Raw genomic sequence first — 19888 nt, 5'->3', positions numbered from 1 at the left:
GCGAGGTTCTTTTCCAGCGGTTGTTTTAGTGCTCCCCAAGCGCCCTTTTGAGCCACGAGAAGGACGTCAAGGAGGGTCGGTCCAGAGCTGACTTATGGTCTTAATAAGGACGAGGACATCGATGTGTCGCTACGACAAAGCGGCGGCGACTCCCTCGTTACCGTCACAGCTTGACAAACATCGTAAATACAAGACAGAGGTCAGCGTTACTGCAACACTGTCCGATGACGACATGCGAGCACAATCATCAACAGGAACCTGGAATGAAGGTATTTGACACGGCAGTGAGAACATGTGATTCACGGTGGACGAGACACCCTCGCCAAGCCACGCTAGAACAGACGAGGAGGCTTTGTTAACAACTGAGGGCCTACCACCACCATTTTGACCCAGATCTGACATCCTTAAAGGTCACATAAACTTACGGTCGACCTTGACTTATCTCCACAAACGACATCCACCTTTAAAGGTCACATGCTGGTCTGGAGTCACTTCTCCTTGTCGGCGCAAACGCAATTAAACGTTTTAATGTGAGCGTCCATCTTTATCTCCGCTGACGTCGACTCGTATTTCATCCCCCACGCAAAACTTTTCTTTTTCCGTCACCTGACGCTGGGCTAATGAAGATACACAACACCTGTAGCATGAAGCTAACGCTACATAACCATGACGTCCCTGCTATTTACTGCTTCTACTGTACGGCTTTGAGTATGAATATTATACTCGCCCATTACCTGTCTGAGTAGTTTTACTTTACTTTTATCATACTGTGATCTTTTTACACTTGTGTGACAGTAAACTTACTTACATCACTGCCTGTACACTCAATAATGGCCACAGTTTGACCCTGGAACAGATTAAATTACCTTTACAAATCTCCTCTTGATGTATTTACATTTTATTGTACAGGGTTTAACTTCTTTTTACACTTGTGTGACAGTTAAGCATGTCCCGGCGTTACTTACGATCATTGCATGTGCACTCAATGATGACCACAGTTTGAAATCCATTTTACAAGGATAGTTTAGTTCAGCGGTCCCCAACCTTTTTTGACCCATGGACCGGCTTGTGTTCCCACAAATAGCTGATTTATCTTATTTATGATGTATTGTGTCAAACTAAGACATGAATAACATCAAATTAAAATTAGTTCCAGCCAAGTGTTTCCAGAGAGATGATGACATGGCTGTTTGACGTGTGTGCTAAAAGGCAGCGCTAGCATGAATTACCTTGAGACAAATGTGCACATTAGCACTCAATAAGTCATCAAACTTACCTTCATGCATTCCCACATAGTATCAGCATTTGACACCAAACATGAGGTGAAAGAAAAATGGTAAAAATACAGTAGTAGTCTATCTGGAAGTAACAGAGAGAATCCGGCCACTTCAAAATAAAAGATAAAACAATTAAATAATGGAAATGATCTTTTCTTTCTGTGCGTCCCGGCCCAGGGGTTGGGGACCACTGGTTGAGAATGACTTTCGTTTTATTATACAGAGGTTCACTTCTTTTTACACTTGCTTGACAGTTAAGAATGTTAAAATGCGACTTAAACAATGCCCTGTGCTCTTCGTAACGGCCGCAATGTGACCCTGGAGCTGATTAAATTCATCCTACAAATATTGATTGATTTTATTTGTATTATAGAGTGATTTAACTTCTTTTTACACTTGCATGAGAGTTAAGAATGACTTGATTTCCTATGGCACAGGTTTGTAATTAGAAGCACAGCACAACACACCCGCACCAACAGTAGGATGCATTGCGGTTTTGGTTTTTAGGCATCACACAATGAAACGAAAGCCTTCGCAGCTGGCCCACGTGCCCCCACAGCCTAGGAGCGGCCTTGTCATCATCTGCGTCAATCCATCAGTATCATTTCCCAGAAAGGGGCGTGCACGTCGCTGTCCGCCAACATGCGTGTGCCTGTGTCATCATGGTGGGAATCGCGCGGGGTGGGCGTGGGGGTTTCTCAAGCACGCGCACCAATAATTGATGTCCGTCGCGGACACGCGCAGGCATGTCAGCCATCAAAAGCGCACGCCTCATTAGGGACCCGCCTCACAGCTGCACCCGGACGGCACCGAGCAAGCCGAACTCAGCCGAACTAAGCCGAAGAGGATCGATCGACGAGCAGCATCCACCTGGAAAACTTGTGGGTTTTTTTTTTCTTTAAAAAATTACACAAGAAAGAGATCTTACAGACATGAATGTGCCCCACGTGCAACACTTGGCTCTTTTTTGTTTGTTCTGCTTTGGATACTGGAGCTCCACAGGTGAGTCTTTGTTACATTACTGCTTTTTATTTGAGGTTTTCTCTTCTCAACACTCCAGAAACAACACATTTGACTTCTGTCCGGTTAAAGCTTGCTGCTATTTTGCACTAAAACTATCAAACCAGGCGTCTGTTTGTTATGTGATTTATTTCGATAGTGCCAAGTAAAGGTATTCCACAATAAAAGGCTACAAAATGAGGTCAGTGTTGGAAGATTATCTGAGTGAAACAAAAATGCAATTTTTATCCAGATGTGATCAAATTTAGCTTGTAAAGGTTGATTAAAAAAAAAAAATCCATCTTCTTCAGAAAAAAAGGAAAGCTTGATGTTAATTATTACTGTATCAACATGTGCCACGCAATAGAACTTTGTTAGTTAAACACACATGAATAATTCAATAAGGATGTAGAAATTAATATTTAAATATAAAGTATGTGTGGAAATGGTGGACATAATAATAATAATAATAATAATAATAATTAAATAGCACTAACTACGAGAATATAAATCATATTAAAAATCCATACAAGAAAATGTTAATATCAACATAAGTAAGCAATTAAAATAAAAAATTTAAATAAAAAAAATTAAAAGCAAATATTAAAAAAATCAATTGTATTATTGTATTAATAGTAAATTAAACAGTAATAGTTATATTATTTGTATTACACTGATAATATTGCTTAATATGAGTATACTCATATTAAAGTAACATAGATTTATATTAAAATCAGTCTCACTATACTCATACAATCAATATTAATATTTATGCTAGTGTTAAAATGATTATTAATCTACCTTTTACTTTTAGAATGCATCTATAAGTCGGCTCAAGCAGGACAAAAAAATGACATCAGCATGTTTTCATTTGATATTTGACCCTCAGCATCTTCATTGCGTCCACACACACACACACACACACACACACTCACCAACCACAATATTAGGTATAGAGACAGACAGCATTACATTCAGCCTTTACAGAGACACACAGTGATCACTGGTACCTTTGTTGGGATGCTGCATGAGGCTGGGTCCCTAACGTAACGTGGTTGTGATCAAGTTGTGCTCTTTATGCAGATGCTCGCCCTTACAACGGATGGGAAGATGACATTCTGTTCAGAAAGGTATGGCTTCACCTGTTTAACAACAAACCACAAGCGTAGAAGTGTACTTGCTACAGTAGATAGGTTTTCCTTCACCGAGGTCCTCCCCACTTCTGTCTGCTTGCAGCTCAGAGGAGTCCCCAGTGAAGACGACAGCCTATCATCATGGAGACGTGACGAGGTTGGTTAAACGTCTGGGAAGTAAAAACACAAATATAAGCTTGACTGAAGCAATGAAGCCTACTGTTGTATTTTAATATCGTTCGTGTTTCTTTACAGCAGCAAGTCCAGAATCTTTTCAAAAGAGTAAGTTGTCCTCATGTTTCTTACACTTGCTGACCTGCAGCTTCCTTCCTCCACCAAGGACATGACGTTATCATAGATTGTTTGTCAGCAGACTTACATGTCAATACATTGTTTCCCATACATTCATTTATTATCATGTTATTATTAATAGATTTGCCCTTGCTAAAAAACACATTATAACGGGGCTGTCCTTGAGTGGAGCTTGTCGTTACAACAACATCGTAACACTGCTTGGTCTGTCAGAGAATACGATAAGAATCAGTGTTGCCAGGTTAGCCGCTTTGTTGATGTACACTGGAACAAATGTACAAAATAAATAATATATGTCAAAAAAATACATTATATGAATATATATCCTATGACTGTGTTGCAGACAGGCAAAAATATTAACAAAAATACATTTTATTGAGAATAATTATAGTTTTACATGCAGAAATACAGTACAGTGTTCCCTCGCTCAGTTGTGGTCCGCCTTTCGCGGATTTTCTGTTTCACTAAATTTTTTTTGTGCTTTATTTATTTTTTTTATTACAGCGTATGAACGCTGTTACAGGCCGAGCCTGGCCCTTTAAGAAGACTTGCAATGTGGGAAGTTGAGTGTCTCGCTTCCCTCGCTGTCTGCACCGCCCATTGTTTTCTGCGTTCTGATTGGCTGTAGACCATTGTCAATCAATCTCCTTTGTGCCGCCCTGCGTGTCTCCTGTGTCATCGCTAGCTTGCTAGCTTGTAAATGAATCTTCGGTTCAAAGGACTGCAGCAACGTTTTAACAAGGATTCAAAATGCTACAGACAAAAAGGCACGGCGCGCGTCTTGCCGTCTTATTCGTACACTACCCGGGTCCAACAAAACATCCTTTTTAGAGCCTATTAGCTTGCTAAGACATGGAAACAGGAACCGGAAGTCAGCTCCGTCGTCTGTGATGTCATCAGCGGCTGATGCCGGTTCTTTGCTAACTTAACACTGTTACGCCATACGTATCCAAAAGGTTAACACAAAACATGTTTTTGTAGTTGTACATGCATAAAACAATTCTAAATTCATACAAACGACGAATGAAAGGGATAAATGAACATTTAAGCTAGGTTACCCTTGACAGCGAGATCAACACGGACACCACTTTCGTTCGATTGTTAGGCCGTGGTCGAGGTCTGCCTATTTACTAAAAAAGAAGTAGTTAAACTTGCGGTTGGGCCTTCTTTTGCACATCTGCGTACTTACGCTTTAGTCTTTTGAGTGCATAAGTACGTTATACGGATCCACTAAGTGGACATGATGAGGGCAAAAGAAGAAGAAAAAAAACAAACAAATCCCGAGAATCTTTGCAAGCCTTTATTCAGTCACTGTAATTCCTAGGTAATTCCCACTCAGTTGCTGCAACGAGTCTTAAATTCGCTTCCGATTTGGCCCGTAAGGGGAAATTTAAGGTGGAATGTTCCTTAATTGCATTTTCACAAATAAAATAAAAGCTTCACAAATACAGTAGTGGGTGTCAAGCAAAGATAACGTCCTGCCTAAAATGTTTTAATAATAAGACGCGTCACAAACAAACAAACAATCACGACAAACCGCCACACTGCACATTAAGTGAATTCCACCTTAAATGTTCCTTTAAGCGCCAATCGGAAACTGGCGAATCAGAAGCCAACTTCAGAGTCCTCTCAGCAGCTGACACTATACCGGTAGTAAACAAAGGTCTTAAAAACGTTCTCAGCACAGTGTCTCGCAATAATTGATCGGGATTAGGTTTTATTTGTCACCATCCCTTTTGTCGCTCCACAACGTTCACACTGGGAAGTTGGGCAAATGCCGTGCACCGTCGGTACTCGGATGTTACAGTGAAATGAGTGCGCGCGCGCGCCATGATGGACATAGTCAGCATCTTGGCGACGTAGCGGAGAGGATGGAGAGGTTGTCTATCTTGAGTGACTGCAATTTAAAAGGAGAGAAGAGCAAGAACTTAAGTGTTGTGATCGTTATTTACGGTAAGTGCGCAATGACAGTGATGAATTTGGGACAGCAGTACACTGCCAAAATTCATACACGCAGGAGCTAAAGATACACAGTGTACACACATTATACTTGTTGTAGTGTACATGGAAGTGCAGTATTCCACTTGAGACAAAGGCAGTGTTTCTTCTTTTCTTTACAGTTCCTCTTTCATTACTCCAAAGCGAAGACCTCTGCTGGCCCGGAGAAGAACACGGTGAGCCGCGCTCGACTAGTCATGTCTATCATTAGATAGAAGGGTAAAAGACAGATCCCAGATCAGATCCTATGATTGCCGAAATATACGTATAATATATTGTTGTCTAACAAATCAATTATTTGAAAGCAGTGCTTATTAAATAGTGTGGTGAGTCTGTGGGGTTACCCAAGACATTCACAAATGGCGGCAATGTTGGCAAGTGTGTTTGTGTCTGTAGTCATGCTTGAACGGTGCCAGAAACTCATGCAGCGGTTTGTACAGATAAATAAATATTACAGCTTCTCAATTCAATAGTATTTAAAACCAAAATTCAAAATAAACGAGAACCACTGCTTTAAACCACAATGAAATACTGTACATGCAACACTATAACTGTAGATGTCCACAATGTATCCCAACAGACATCCTAAATGTTTAGAGCCCGGGTTCCCAAAGTGGGGTACACTTACCCCTAGGGCAGGGGTGGGCAAACTGCAATCCAGCCCACCGGGCATTTCCAAATTCTTTTTTTAAACCTTTAACATGAAAAGTGTAGCTGGCAACATGGCTTGCAGTGCTATTGTGCCATGCTTGAGTAGCAAAAATAGTCAGATGCAATCTGTAGCTGGTACAAAAAAGCCATCCAAACAACACAACACATCAACACACACGACGCAAGTAACCTACCTGCTGCACCATGTGGGCATATAAACAAGTATCTAGCGCAATACCCATGCCTAGGCCTGTCACAATAACACATTTTGCTGGTCAATAACTGCTAAAAAGTATCGGCGATAATCGATTTTATCGACAACATTTTTTAGACCATATTTTAATATTTGTCATGAGAGGTGTACTGCACATTTGAACCACTAGATGGTACTCAAGTATAGTGAACGGTGTACCCGTGTGAGACATCAGCCTGACACAAAAGTTGCAATGTAGCTAGCGACACCGTTTGTGAGCACGCACCATTTTGCACTGTTTTGTTTATATTTGCAAACCAAACGGCTCAGTAAGCTTTGACTGTCGGGACGAAGGATACCTCCATCGGTAGTCCCCCCCCCAGTCGAGAAAACTGTCCTTGTTGGTCGTTGGTGTTCATTTGGTTTAAAAACAAAATGTTCCCACACTGTGGCTGTGGTATTCGCCTTAGAAACCATCGCTTCTGCTCCTCCATCATGTTTAGCGTATGCTGCCTCACGAAGCTAACTGCTATACCCTCTGTACTCCACTCACGAGTAGCCTCGCCTCCACAAAGATGCTGAGTGAGATGAGGGCCCACTCGCTCCCTTCATTCCTCGACAGAACCAATGCGCACAGACAGATGCATCATCTCATGCTACGTGTGCTCATATGTCCATTAGGCCCAGTAATAAGCCTCGTATTGATTTCTGTACATCATGTGCCTTTGTTTGCATAATTACTTCTAATTACGTTTACGTGTAACATTAGTTGCATTGTACAAATTATTTCCATGTTGTTGCAGACCAGAGCACAGCAAAAGAGCATCGAGATCACAGTTCACATCTTATAACCACTTAATATAATTTATAATAAAAAATTAACAATATAAATAAATTCACCGAACAGGAGACAAACCTGGCCGGAGATACCTTACCCCCCCCGAAACCCGCTCTTGTTTGAAGTTAAAGACGCATCATGTTTTTATATAATGTCCTAATATACAATATATTTCACAGGATATCAAAGATGTTTCATTGTTTACGTGTGCATGAGTAGGGGGTACATGACTTCCAGTCAGATGTCTGAAGGGGTACGTGGCTGAAAAGTTTGTGAACCACTGGTTTAGAGTAAGGGTGTCTTTTTTTTTTTTACATTAAAAGATTAGCTTCATATATGCTAAGCTACCATCTTACCTTTGTGTCACGGGTGACAAAGCTAAGTCATCTGATATCTAATAATATCTTAATTGTATTTTTTGAATGATGGAAAGCAAGCTGGGAGCCGAAAACGACCCCCGGGCTGCATATGGGACACCCCTGGTCTATATTCTAATGTTCCGAGTTTGGCTTTCATCCTCACAAATGAATGTAACTTGATGCTCATTACCGCCATCTACTGATCGGTCATTTTGTGTGGCTCTGTGACCCCCCCCCCCCTCCAAAAAAATGGCACAACTTTGTCAATGTCAAAGATGGAGACACCATTTTTGGCTGCAAAATATGACAATGATCCAAACCAAGATGCAACTTGTGTTCTGTGCACAAAAACAATCTGCAAAGGTAATTAATGAGTAATTTGATCTGTTTTTGTTTTGGGTTTTTTTCGTACTCCCAGTCCAACTCTGTTCACCCTCTGCTGCGACTCTCACCCAAACTGTCCCAAAGGAGGAAGAAGACGTTGGTGCTGCTGGTGAGGGTAAACTAATAAATACGCCACCTTTGAAATTTAAGCCGTTTGTTGACGCAAGTTTTCACACACGACATTAATGGATTGTCACGGTTTACTACTTCCTGTATGACTTAATTACACGACAGTGCATCACACTTTAAATGATGCAGCAGTATATGTACCAGTGTTCCCACAGGCCTACAATTTATATGTGGCAGTGGTGGGTGGGTGAGGGGGGTGACAATCATCAAATTTGCACAATTGGCCATAACGCATTTGCAAAACAGTTAAGAGTTCAAAACCACAACACAAATGAGCTTTTCTCCAATCGCTAAACAAACGGAGCTGCTTGTGTTTTTTGACGGGGGAGGGGCCCCCAGCAGCACTAGCTTTCATGTCAGACCCTCCAAAAGAGAGGCCTTCACGAAGTGACATCGCCCACTAGCGGCCTGCCACGCATATTACACAGACTTCGTGACTGTTTTCGGCTGTACGTGACCCTTTTCGAAGGGTGGCTTTAGACGAGAACAGTATAGTAAAAGCATCAACATGTTTTCCTTTGCGTGTTTTTTTAATGCCGCAAAAAGAAGTAACTGTAATTTCCATGCCAGACCACCAGAGGGCAAAGTTACTTTGTGAAGAAACACTACTAGTCCTCACCTCTTAACCCAAATCATCTTTTTTATAATCCACTTGGCTTGTTTTGGGATTTAGTTTGTCTCTGCTGGTCACAGTCAATGTCTGCCATTGTTGTTTTGGTTGTAACACAAATTTTAAACATTTTAAAGCCCCCAAAAAGCTGTCCATAAACTTGCATAAATCACAAACATTGAATGTTGGATGATTGTTGTGTAATATTGCTGAAGACTGCTAACAAAACTTTCTATCATTGCAGACAATCTAAGCAGGACCACAGAGTGACTCAACGACCAAAAAAAAAAAAAAGAAGTCCTGGGTGAACGGCAGCAAAAGGTCAGCTGCCTTACCGCTAGTCTCCCGAGACATTAAAAATTGACGTCACGTTCCGGGCAGATCTGCGCCGCACTCGATGCTTGTGAACGTGACTCAAAGTGTTGTTAGTGTGGCGCTGCTGGACCTTCAACACACATTAAAAACTCGCACAATCACCCTTTTGTTGGCTTTTTTACGGCTCACCACCAACAGCGGTCACACTGAAAGGGTATTCAAACGCACACTTCCTGCCACAAAATCAATAGTGATATCACAAATTCTGCCTGTACAAGCGTGATGAGGCTGACTTTTAGAATGAATTGAACAGTTTTGTGGGTTACTTTGTTAGATAGGAATAATACGATCAGTCGGTGAAGCTATGATACAAATAAGAAGTTTAATGTATTTTTACTTGTTTCCCGGGCGGAGGCTTGGCAGTCCAATAAGGAGGTCTCCCGTGGCGACAAGAACGTATGAAATGCGTGTGATTTCAGAAGGTGGCGGCGAAGCTCGTCCGGCGCTCCCCCATCAGTCCTCGTCCTCAGAGTCACTGTCCTTGCAAGTGGGGAGCGAGGACCTGATGGATGACATAAGCTTGTCCTCAATTTGCTTCCTGGGGTTCTCCTCCAGGTCGGTCTTCACGGCTCCAGTCTCTGATAACCTCCATTCCAGTTCTGGTGGCGACAGGACAGGACAGGACGTGACGTGACGTGACGGGTGGGGTGGGATGACGGACTGGAAGCGGAGGTCACGTCATATTTGGGGTTGGAGGGGATAATTGGTTTTACAAGATCCAAACACTTGGTGCTGGCTCTATATGTTGAATAAATAATTAGGCATGAATGACTGGACGGCTGGTAACAACGCCCCCTGCTGACCATTTGGAAGAATGGCTCTTATGAATCAATGAAGAGTTAAAATTAATTAGTCAATGCTCTACAATTTTAAACGCAACTATAAATAAATAGCGACTGCCAAAATTACAAAGCGATGTCAGGTCACTAAAATAAAAATTAAATAAACACATTTTTGGAAAGTTTAATTAGATTAAGATCAGATCAAAAGAAGTGACTTTTTTTGTTTAGTTAATTTTCAGTTTGAATGTAATAATGACATCTACGTCCACTTCAGTATTGGTCTTTTTCCACTAAATGGCTTTCTTCAGGCTTCTGATTGGCTAAAATGGTCTTACAGTTAGGGGTTAGGGCCCTGTCACACCTTGACGATTTAACCAGCGCATGCCCAACATGATCATTTTGATGGCATATGTTGAACTGTGGATGTTTTTTCAATTGTGGTCGTATACATAGCATATTCATAACGAGTTTGACGTATACATGACGTATTAGTAACATATAGAACGTTTCTATAACTTATAGACAACTTATACCAACGAATGCGTAGCGTGTTGCCGGCGTTCACAACTGATGCACAACACCAATCTAACATACACAAACCGCACGGCAGCGTATGGCCAACGATCACGTGCTGTAGCCTATAAAAAGGCTGCCACCACTGATCTAAAAAAAGACTGGATCGAGTTTCTATTGTTTTATTTTTGAAGCCAATGGAAATTTGCGGCGGCCATCTTGGTGAGACCACTTTGCTGTGAGACAACAGTATGGCAACGCACTGGTAAAACTTCGATTGATCGTATAGCCACCAAAATCAACTGCTAAAGGTTATAACTACTCAGATTTATACGCTTTTGTGTCATTTATCAAGCTAGTAAGATGTATTTTAGCTTCGAGACGGACGAAAAATTGGCTGTGTGGCAGCCTGCAAACATTGTTTACGTACGGAATTACGTACGGAACGTACACCCATCAAAGTTCATACTTTAACTTTTGGTTACATTTCGAGAACTTTTCAAAGCAAAGCCGTTCAAGTAGTGGCACATATATCAGGTCAAAAAAAGGTGCCAAGTAAAAGTACTTACGAGTGGAAGGTTCTTGGGAAGTGCTTTTTAAGTTGTGTTTCCTCATCCTCGCTTCCTTCACTGGCACTCCTGATGTTTTTGATGATTTTTCACTAATTCTGCGTTCGTATACCAGCACAATCACAAAGCTGTGGCGCGTAAGGTGGTCTCACCAAGATGGCGGCGATCGAAAAAATCTGGCTTCAAATTTTGGCACGTGAAAACAATAGGTTGCTCGATCCAGTCTTTTTTTTAGATCAGTGGCTGCCATCTGATGACTCACCTCACTAGACATCGCAGTGTCAACATCACCATCATGCCGAAGACAATTTCCAAGACCGCTGCCAAGAAGTATCAGGGCAGAGGGATCCATCACCACCCACAGCCTCCCCCTCCCACTCCCACTCTGATGGAGATGATGCAGGTTGTAACCCATCTTCCCCTCCTGTTAGTTCCATTCCCCAAAGTTGTTTGAGTATTATTAAAGTGTTGCACTGTGCAATAACACTTGAAGGAAAACGTTTATCATTGTTCATTGCTGGGGTGTGGTGTCATTATGATGGATCATGTTTTTCACGGCTGTCTTCTATACTCATTTGTATATACAGTACAGTCAAACCTGTCTTAGCGGCCACCTTTATAGAACGGCCACCTGCCTATAGCGGCCACTTACTTCTTTGGAGATTGTTGCAGACAGTGACACCATTTATTTCCTGGTGTGAGACAATGTGCACTGGTCAATACTGTAATGCCGCTTGTTGTGGGGAAGGAGAGACTCACGTCGCCGATGCACTTTAATGGCTTTATTAACAGCGGTTTATTAACCTAGTAGCTCTTTACAACTTTTATCCGCAGTCCCACAGTGCCCTCTACTGGTCAACATGTAACAGTATAATTATATGTATCTGCAAACACAACAAGCTTCTAATCACAGACATGTTAATATGTGCGCGCACAAATTCAAAATGGCCACCAACCTGTCTATAACGGCCACCTGCCTGTAGCGGCCACTTTTTCCATTTCCCTTTAGTGGCCGCTATAGACAGGTTTGACTGTAGTTCTATTTTTTCCAGCAAACGCTAACTTGGACAGTAACATGCTGTATCTCTCCATTCTTTTTGAATGTAAATACTCCTATGCGCTTTACTATGTTGACGTGATCAATAATGCTTGATTAAAACGTGCATTGTTTCTCTCTGCCAAAGAGCAAAAAAAAAAAAAAAAAGTTAGTTCCATTCCCAGTGTCACAGTGCCCGAGACTGGTCAACATGTAGCAGTATAAACATGGACTATAAACAACACAACAACATGCACATCTGCTCACCATGGATTCTTGAGGAGTTCTGATGGGTTCCTCCTGCGAACCCCATTTTTGTACTCCAATTCCCCTAAACGCTGCCAACATGCCATCATACGGTAGGTCAACGTTAGCAGCACGTTCAATTAAGTTCTGGGGTTGTTCGGGACGCGTCAAATACGTCTAAATATGTCAAGTGCCTTAGAGGTACGTTTGATATAAGTTACATATAGGTTCAAAGCACGTTAATCATAGGTTGAACAAGCGTCTTTGGTACTACGACTACGACGTATGCTGGCGTGCTTCAGCGTGCTCTTAACTTATACAAAACTTACCCGTTACTTATTCGACGTACGCCAGCGTATTGGCCAAATTTTTCATACGTTGGCGCAAGCTGGCTAAATCGTCAAGGTGTGACAGGGCTTTACAGCGACGCTTGTTGCTTCGGCATGCCCTGGACAGCCAGCAAACGTGTTTTCAGAAAGAACAGGGAGTAGATTGAGTGCAGATTGGATTTTTCCCCCAATTCTTCTCTTCAATTCTTTTCTTTTTTCTTTAAATCATAAAGAAAAATACTTAAAATATACCTGCAAACTATTTTAAATATATTTGAAAGATATTTAAAATATACTTAATATATCAACATTATGCGAAAAATTATTTTAAAAATACTTGAAAATGGCCGCACGGTGGTCTAGTGGTTAGCACCTTGGCCAATACAGGAACAGCCTGGAGATCGGGAAGACCTGGGTTCGATTCTCCCCTGGGCATTTCTGTGTGGAGTTTGCATGTTCTCCCCGTGTGCGCGTGGGTTTTCTCCGGGCACTCCGGCTTCCTCCCACATTCCCAAAAAAAAACATGCAGGTGAGGTTAATTGGCGACTCTAAATTGTCCATAGGTATGAATGTGAGTGTGAATGGTTGTTTGTCTGTATGTGCCCTGCGATTGGCTGGCGACCGGTCCAGGGTGTACCCCGCCTGTCGCCCGAAGTCGGCTGGGATAGGCTCCAGCATGCCCCCGCGACCCTAGTGAGGATGAAGCGGTATAGAAAATGGATGGATGGATGGAATACTTGAAAATAATATTTGAAAAAATATGAAAAAAAAATTGAAAAAAGTTAAGGCAGTCAATTTACAGTTTTTAAATGAATTAATCATGATTAATCATCATTAGCAACTGTCTGAAATATGCCCATTTTTACTGTATTTAATGAACAGAAAGTTAAAAGACAGGACAGGATGATATATATTTGTATGTATTAACAGCTCCGAATAAACTGAATATGTCAGCCAAGCCAAAAGATACCACACCAGCCTAAAAATCTATCTGTCTAACACTAGTCTCTTTAATACAAGTAGTAGCACAACATTTGAATCGCACTTTAAACGTGTTATTATGGGCAATGAGCGGTTGAGTTCAAAGACATCACGTAATTAAAAGGTACATTGACATGTTTTCAGTGTGTCCAGCATATTTAAATGTAGCAAATTGTACATCCAAAGTAAGAGTTTCAAAGTGAGTGGTAAGAATATCCACTTCACGCTTTTCTCTATCGTCCTGTTTGTTTACTTACACACACACACACACACATAATAAAGCCGTTTTTGGGATGTTCGGAGCTTCCCTGAATGCTTGCGGTCTTGTAATGACAATGAGGAACTGTCATACAGTATGTGGTGGTGGAATTGTACTGCTGTTGATGTGTTCAGGTCAGAATGAAGTTAGAAAACAGCGTCAGCCTCCGTGTGACTGTGTGGGGAAGCACATGCAGAACTTCCTCTGCCGTCATAACAGAGTGGCGGCTTGCTCTGGTGCGCATGCGTTATCCATCCATCCATTTTCTATATCGCTTCTCTTTAGGGTCGCGGGGGCATGCTGGAGCCTATCCCAGCTGACTTAGGGCGAGAGGCGGGGTACACCCTGGACTTGTCGCCAGCCAATGGCAGTGCACATATAGACAAACACACTCACATTCATACCTATGGGTGCATGGCTCAGATGAAGGGTACCCTTTGCTGTCTTCAACTTCACTTGAGTAGTATGTGAAATTGTTGTTCTAACAATGTGTACTATCCCTATCACTCTGACGTTTATAGAGGGAGGAAGCTTACCAAACCATAAATGAAGCCTGCTCATGTTTTTATTTTGCGCTAGCACGGCTATGTTGTAAAAAAGTGTCTATATTTGGATATTGAAATGTTTCATGTAAAGCATGTCTACTTTTGTTGTGAAATTAAAAATATTTTCTCTGATCATTTTGTCATGATTTCTACTTAGAATTAAAGAATGACATCTGAAATTGGTTTCTAATGTGTTTTATTCAAATATTCTCAGTGTAAAAAAAAAAAAAACTGTCGTGTAATCATTAGTGAAAAGTACATAACCTCCGTGTCCGCCTGCCGATGGAAATTTTGAAGAACATAATTCCATGGAAAAACAAACCCCAAGATGATTACAATGGTATATATTCATGGAATAATTACTCAACTCTGCAACTAAAATGATTTTTTGTGTATAAAAGAGTAAAATAAGATCATTTGAACAAACGTCTAACACAACCAAATTTCGTGTCCAGCCAGTAATGTACGTACACTTCGAGCTCACAGCGTAAATTGCGTATTGCTAGTAAATATTGAATTAGAAAATAAAAAGTGCCTTCTTGGGCAAAACAAAACTTGTATCCTTCCGCCGGTTAGTCGCCAAATACGCATTCAGCAGGGGAATGTGTTGTCGTGTCCGCCATTTTGTGTCAGCGTTATGTACGTTCAGTCATGACCTCGGAGAAGCAGTATCATTGAATTCGACGAGCAATCAGCGGTTTAACAACCATTGTCAAGTCTAAGGTAAGATTTTTTTTATTTTTATATATATTGGAGATCTTTATGCACTTTGAAATGATTTTTTTTGTCGGGTGAGTTACAAATTTTGTGTTTATCGAGCAGTGTAACTCGTTTTGACAGCCGTTGTTTTGAGATCTCTTAGGTCGGCGTAAACACAAATGACTAATTACAATAACAGCAGGGTTAGATGTGGATATATAGGTTTAAGTTTATTTTCTTTGCTTTATATTTTTTCAAACCTGTAGAAATATGCATGAAAATTGTAAGTGTTATCTGTTCAAAGTTACCAAAGTCCCAGAGAAAAGATGTGTGGAGAAAAGTATGGTGGTTGAGAATGGTAAATCTTTCCATGTAATGTACATAATCCGGTGTCTGCATTTGTTTTTTCACAATATGTTTATAGTATTTGCACTATATATAAGTTTGTGGTTGCATATTTGTTACATTTACCTTAATTTTGCTATACAATTTACCTACAAAAGATGAATCTCTAGAGTGATGTAAGGCATAAAGTGGACACCGAGTTATGTACATTACAGTTTGTGATGAGTGGCATTTCATGCAAATATATAGAAGTTGGGTTGTTGAAGTTGAAAAAACTACTTTCTGCATTTGTGTTGTATTGTTCTCTGTAACATAAAACAGGAGTGGGGTAATGTGTTCACAGATTACAGAATGGCAAGAATGTTTGTGTGCCACTATGGAAGATGTAATGTACATAACTCGGTGTCCGCATTTGATTTTTGCCATATTTTCAGAGCTTTAACTCAAGATATTGATTTGTCACTTGTTTTTATTTACTTTATGATACTCTCTCAAATATAAGTTACTTTTCTAACAAAAGTCAAATCTATGCAGAGATAACAGCATAAAGTGTACACCGAGTTATGTACTTTACATTTAAGAAAGAGTGAACTTCGGAGGGTTGATATGGGAAATGGAAGATGTCTCGAGCTGTGGTATGTTGGGTGTGTGTTTCAAAATGTTTCAAGTTTGTGTTGTTAACATTACCAAGGTCTATTCACGAGTTTGAAATTTTACCCAAAATGTAACACTTGGGTACCCTTGATCTGAGCCATGCACGTGGACAATTTAGAGTCTCCAATGAAGCTAACATGCATGTTTTTGGATGTGGGAGGAAACCGGACTACCCGGAAAAAACCCACGCACGCAGAGAACATGCAAACTCTACACAGAAATGCCCAAGGGAGAATCGACCCAGGTTTTCCCGATCTCCAGACTGTGACTGTGTGGCCAAGATGTTAACCACTAGACCACCGTGCGGCCCGCACATGTGTTAATTACACGGGAAAATGTAATGTAATTAATTAAATAAATTAGTTAGTTTCTTGAAGGAAAACATTTTACAAAATATGTTTAAAATATACTCTAAAGTAATATTTTAAATATACTTTTTGAAAAATACCTCCAAACTGCCTCGCGCTCACCTTCCAATGTGAGGTTCATGCCGCCGAAGACGAGCGGCCCGATGAACTGCGCCTTTATCTCGCCCTCGAAGTAGACGAAGATGGTGGGCAGGTTGCGGTCAGGGTAGTTGGCGATGCAGGTGGTGGAGATGGACTTGAGGAACTTGGCCTGAGGGAACTTGCGGGCCAGCGCGCTGAGGTGCTGGTTGATGAGGGCGCACAGTGGGATGCTAATGAGAGATGACAGCATCGATGGAGACAAGATGGCAAAGTGTTGACTGGTTTTTGGAGGAGTGTCCTTCCTACCCCTGCTTGTAGAGATGCAGCACCACCCAGATGCCCTCGCCGGCCTTGTTGACCTCGTTGACGTAATCCTGACCTGAGATCTCCGTCACCTCTCCGAAGACGTTCTTCACCTGATTGGCCTTCCACTCGGCCAGACGCTTCTGTCTGCACGCACACATACACACACACACACACACACACACACACACACACACACACACACACTATATATGAATATATCTTACATTTTTGGTGAGAAATAAGCAGGCCGGAGTGACAATGACCTCTGCGCTCACCTGTACATCTCAATGGCGGCCTCGTCATCTTCTTCAAACTCATCCTCGTTCTCCTCCAGCTCTTCTAGCGTCATGTTCTCGTACGTTTTCACTGTTCACATAAATCACGGGGGTCATAAAACACTCCACAGTCTCGTTGCCCTCTGTAGCCTGTTGTCTTGAATCTTGGATTCATCAAAATCGTTCAAAGGTTAAATAAAATCCTTAAAACACATCACGTTCATATTTTGCGTGCTAGTAACAGTGCTTGAGACGCCGACACAGAACAATATTGGAATTTCTATGGACGGATGGAGATATGTTGTGACAAAGGGCAGCCCTGGCGGAGTCCAACTTATCCGACTCCAGGCCTCACTGTCGCTGCCAGCATGAGCATTGAAGTCCCCCAGCAGAACAAGGGAATCCCTCCAGGGAGCACTCTCCAGTACTTCCTCTAAGGACTTAAAATAGGGCGGGTATTCTCAACTGCTCAAACAACAGATCCTGCCCCAGGCGGGGGAGTTCAAGTACCTTGGTGTCTTGTTCACAGGGGATCTCCCTTTAAGATAAGGTGAGAAGCACTGTCATCTGGGAGGAATTCGGAGTAGAACAGCTGCTCCTCTACATTGAGATGAGCCAGATGAGGTGGCTCGGTCATCTGGTCAGGGTGCCTCCCAGACGCCTCCCTAGGGAGGTGTTCAGGGCACAACCGACCGGTAGGAGGCCTCGGGGAAGACACAGGACACGTTGGAGGGACTATGTTTCTCAACTGGCCTGGGAATGCCTCGGGATCCACCGGGAGGAGCTGGATGAAGTAGCTGGGGAGAAGGAAGTCTGGGCATCCCTGCTTAGGCTGCTGCCCCCGCCACCCGACCTCGGATAAGCAGAAGAAGATGGCAAAACAAATGGAGGATGTCTGGTGGGATACATGGTGGTCATCTATGCCCAGGTATTTGTACTTTTGAAGAATATTCTTGCTGTCTTGAAGATCCACTGGACTAAACTACGGTGCACATAACATTGACAGAGATCACTAGTACAACAATGAGGAGAGTGCAGCCCTCCAACAAGGCCCATGTTTTGGGAAAATACTCTAAAAAGCTCACAATATTACAAAAATTGTAGGGAAAATAAGTTGAAAAGGTAAAAAGTATTAAAAGCATCTTCCTCAGCGCAAAGTTCAATAAAAACAGCAAAATTTATAAACAAAATTGAAGTTGTTTTTTTTTAAGGCTTGAACAAGCTGCTAGTAAGTATATCGCCCCCTGCCGGCCACTAGAAATAATACAGCTCTAAGGCATTGCCTCAGTGAACTTATTCTCTGTGTGAATTTATAGTTTTTTGTCATCTGGGCGCTGATGAATGAATTAAAGTCGTACCGACAGACGTCTGCTGGAGAGCCAACTGTTCCTCCTCTTCATCTTCTTTAGGAACCTCTTTTGGTGGAAGAATCCCTTTCTTCCTCAGGATGTCGTTCCACTCCGTGTCCTCGTTGGGATCCTGGAGGAGAAACACAACTTTTAACACGACAGTCAGCTGTCAAATGTTTCATTTTGATTATTTTGTTTTCCCGTCTTCGACTTGTGTGAGAGGAAAACGTTTATAGCTAACACTGCTGATGCTACACGCTAAGCTAAGAAAGAAAACCTCAACAGCTCTTTGGGCATGATTAATTTCAAGTGACTAACAAAGTAAATTTAGTCTTTTCTAACCTGCATTTTGTCACAGAGAAGTATCCACAGAGAATCACACCACTCCGCTCAACGACACAGGAAGCAAAAAGAGCCCATATACAAAAAGTCCGACTAGAAACAAAGAACGCCTCAGATATGTCCTATTCACACAACGTTCTCGCTAGGTTGTATTTTAAAGTCATGTGAATCTTTCCTTTAATATATAAAACGATACACTTCACTTAACATAAACGTAAAATAAAGTGCTGTGGTGCCAGGAAGAATGAGTCGCAGGCGGAGTTTTTGGAACAGCAACGGGGAACATTTATTTCCCTGCTCTTCTCGAGCTTACAACCTGACAGAGCAAAATGCACATGTCTCTCGACTGGAAAACAAGGGTCCCTCAACCATAAGGGCCCAGGTGAAACTGCAACTCACATAAAGTTCCGATGGGTGAATTATGTCCAACATGCGCCACAGTGCTTTAAAGACACAATGGAAATTAACAGGGGACAACAATAAAAGTGACACAGACTTCCGCTTGAAGCTCAAAAATATCCATATAAGGAATGGCAGCACAGGATTCCATTTGTGGCCACTGAGAGCTGCAGTCAACAGGTGTCCCCCACACCCCCACACTCGCACGCACGCACACGCACTATCCTATATATGTCATTTACGCACTTTAACAACTGTAACAACACTGAAGTTGGGCTTTGCTAGAAAAGGTAAAAACTTTACTACAAAAAATATAACACAAAAAACACTAGTTTTGTATATAAATAGTGGAAACGTGTTAACTCTGTACTGCACTATCACTATCGTCAACTTTTGTGTCGTTAATAATCACAGCGAGCACCTGAACACGTGATGTCACCTGAACAACCAATCAGAGGATGGCTAGTGGCTCTTTGCGGAAGTGAGAGCGGACAGAATGCGGAAGAAGAGAAAGTTAAAGCAAGACCGCTCACCCGAATCTTTTTTTCACAA

General features: G+C 41.8%; 2 protein-coding genes across 4 annotated transcripts; one reads left to right on the top strand and one right to left on the bottom strand.

Annotated features, from left to right (window-relative positions):
- The first annotated feature begins 2090 nt into the window (after positions 1-2090).
- nms (neuromedin S) lies at positions 2091-14624 on the top strand. 3 transcript variants are annotated; one of them, XM_054787900.1, is made up of 7 exons: positions 2091-2279; positions 3360-3406; positions 3513-3566; positions 3665-3691; positions 5842-5895; positions 8179-8253; positions 9128-14624. In XM_054787900.1, exons 1-7 carry the CDS (start codon positions 2210-2212, stop codon positions 9134-9136), a joined length of 336 nt encoding a protein of 111 aa, XP_054643875.1. In that variant the 5' UTR covers positions 2091-2209; the 3' UTR covers positions 9137-14624. The 3 variants fall into 3 exon arrangements, 2 of the variants coding, with proteins under 2 accessions (XP_054643875.1, XP_054643874.1); XM_054787899.1 differs by having other exon boundaries at positions 8179-8259; XR_008572501.1 differs by lacking the exons at positions 2091-2279; positions 3360-3406; positions 3513-3566; positions 3665-3691 and adding an exon at positions 5354-5674 and having other exon boundaries at positions 9128-9146.
- On the bottom strand, positions 8917-19094 carry pdcl3 (phosducin-like 3). Its single transcript, XM_054787897.1, has 6 exons — positions 18938-19094; positions 18605-18725; positions 17247-17337; positions 16972-17115; positions 16687-16895; positions 8917-9857 (listed from the first exon to the last, which is right to left on the bottom strand). Exons 1-6 carry the CDS (start codon positions 18941-18943, stop codon positions 9712-9714), a joined length of 717 nt encoding a protein of 238 aa, XP_054643872.1. The 5' UTR covers positions 18944-19094; the 3' UTR covers positions 8917-9711.
- Between the last annotated feature and the right edge of the window lie 794 nt (positions 19095-19888).

This window comes from Dunckerocampus dactyliophorus, chromosome 9 (assembly GCF_027744805.1).
Source record: "Dunckerocampus dactyliophorus isolate RoL2022-P2 chromosome 9, RoL_Ddac_1.1, whole genome shotgun sequence".
Lineage (NCBI taxonomy): Eukaryota > Metazoa > Chordata > Actinopteri > Syngnathiformes > Syngnathidae > Dunckerocampus > Dunckerocampus dactyliophorus.
The sequence above is the reverse complement of the archived record's forward strand: the minus strand, read 5'-3'. Positions and strand labels throughout refer to the sequence as shown.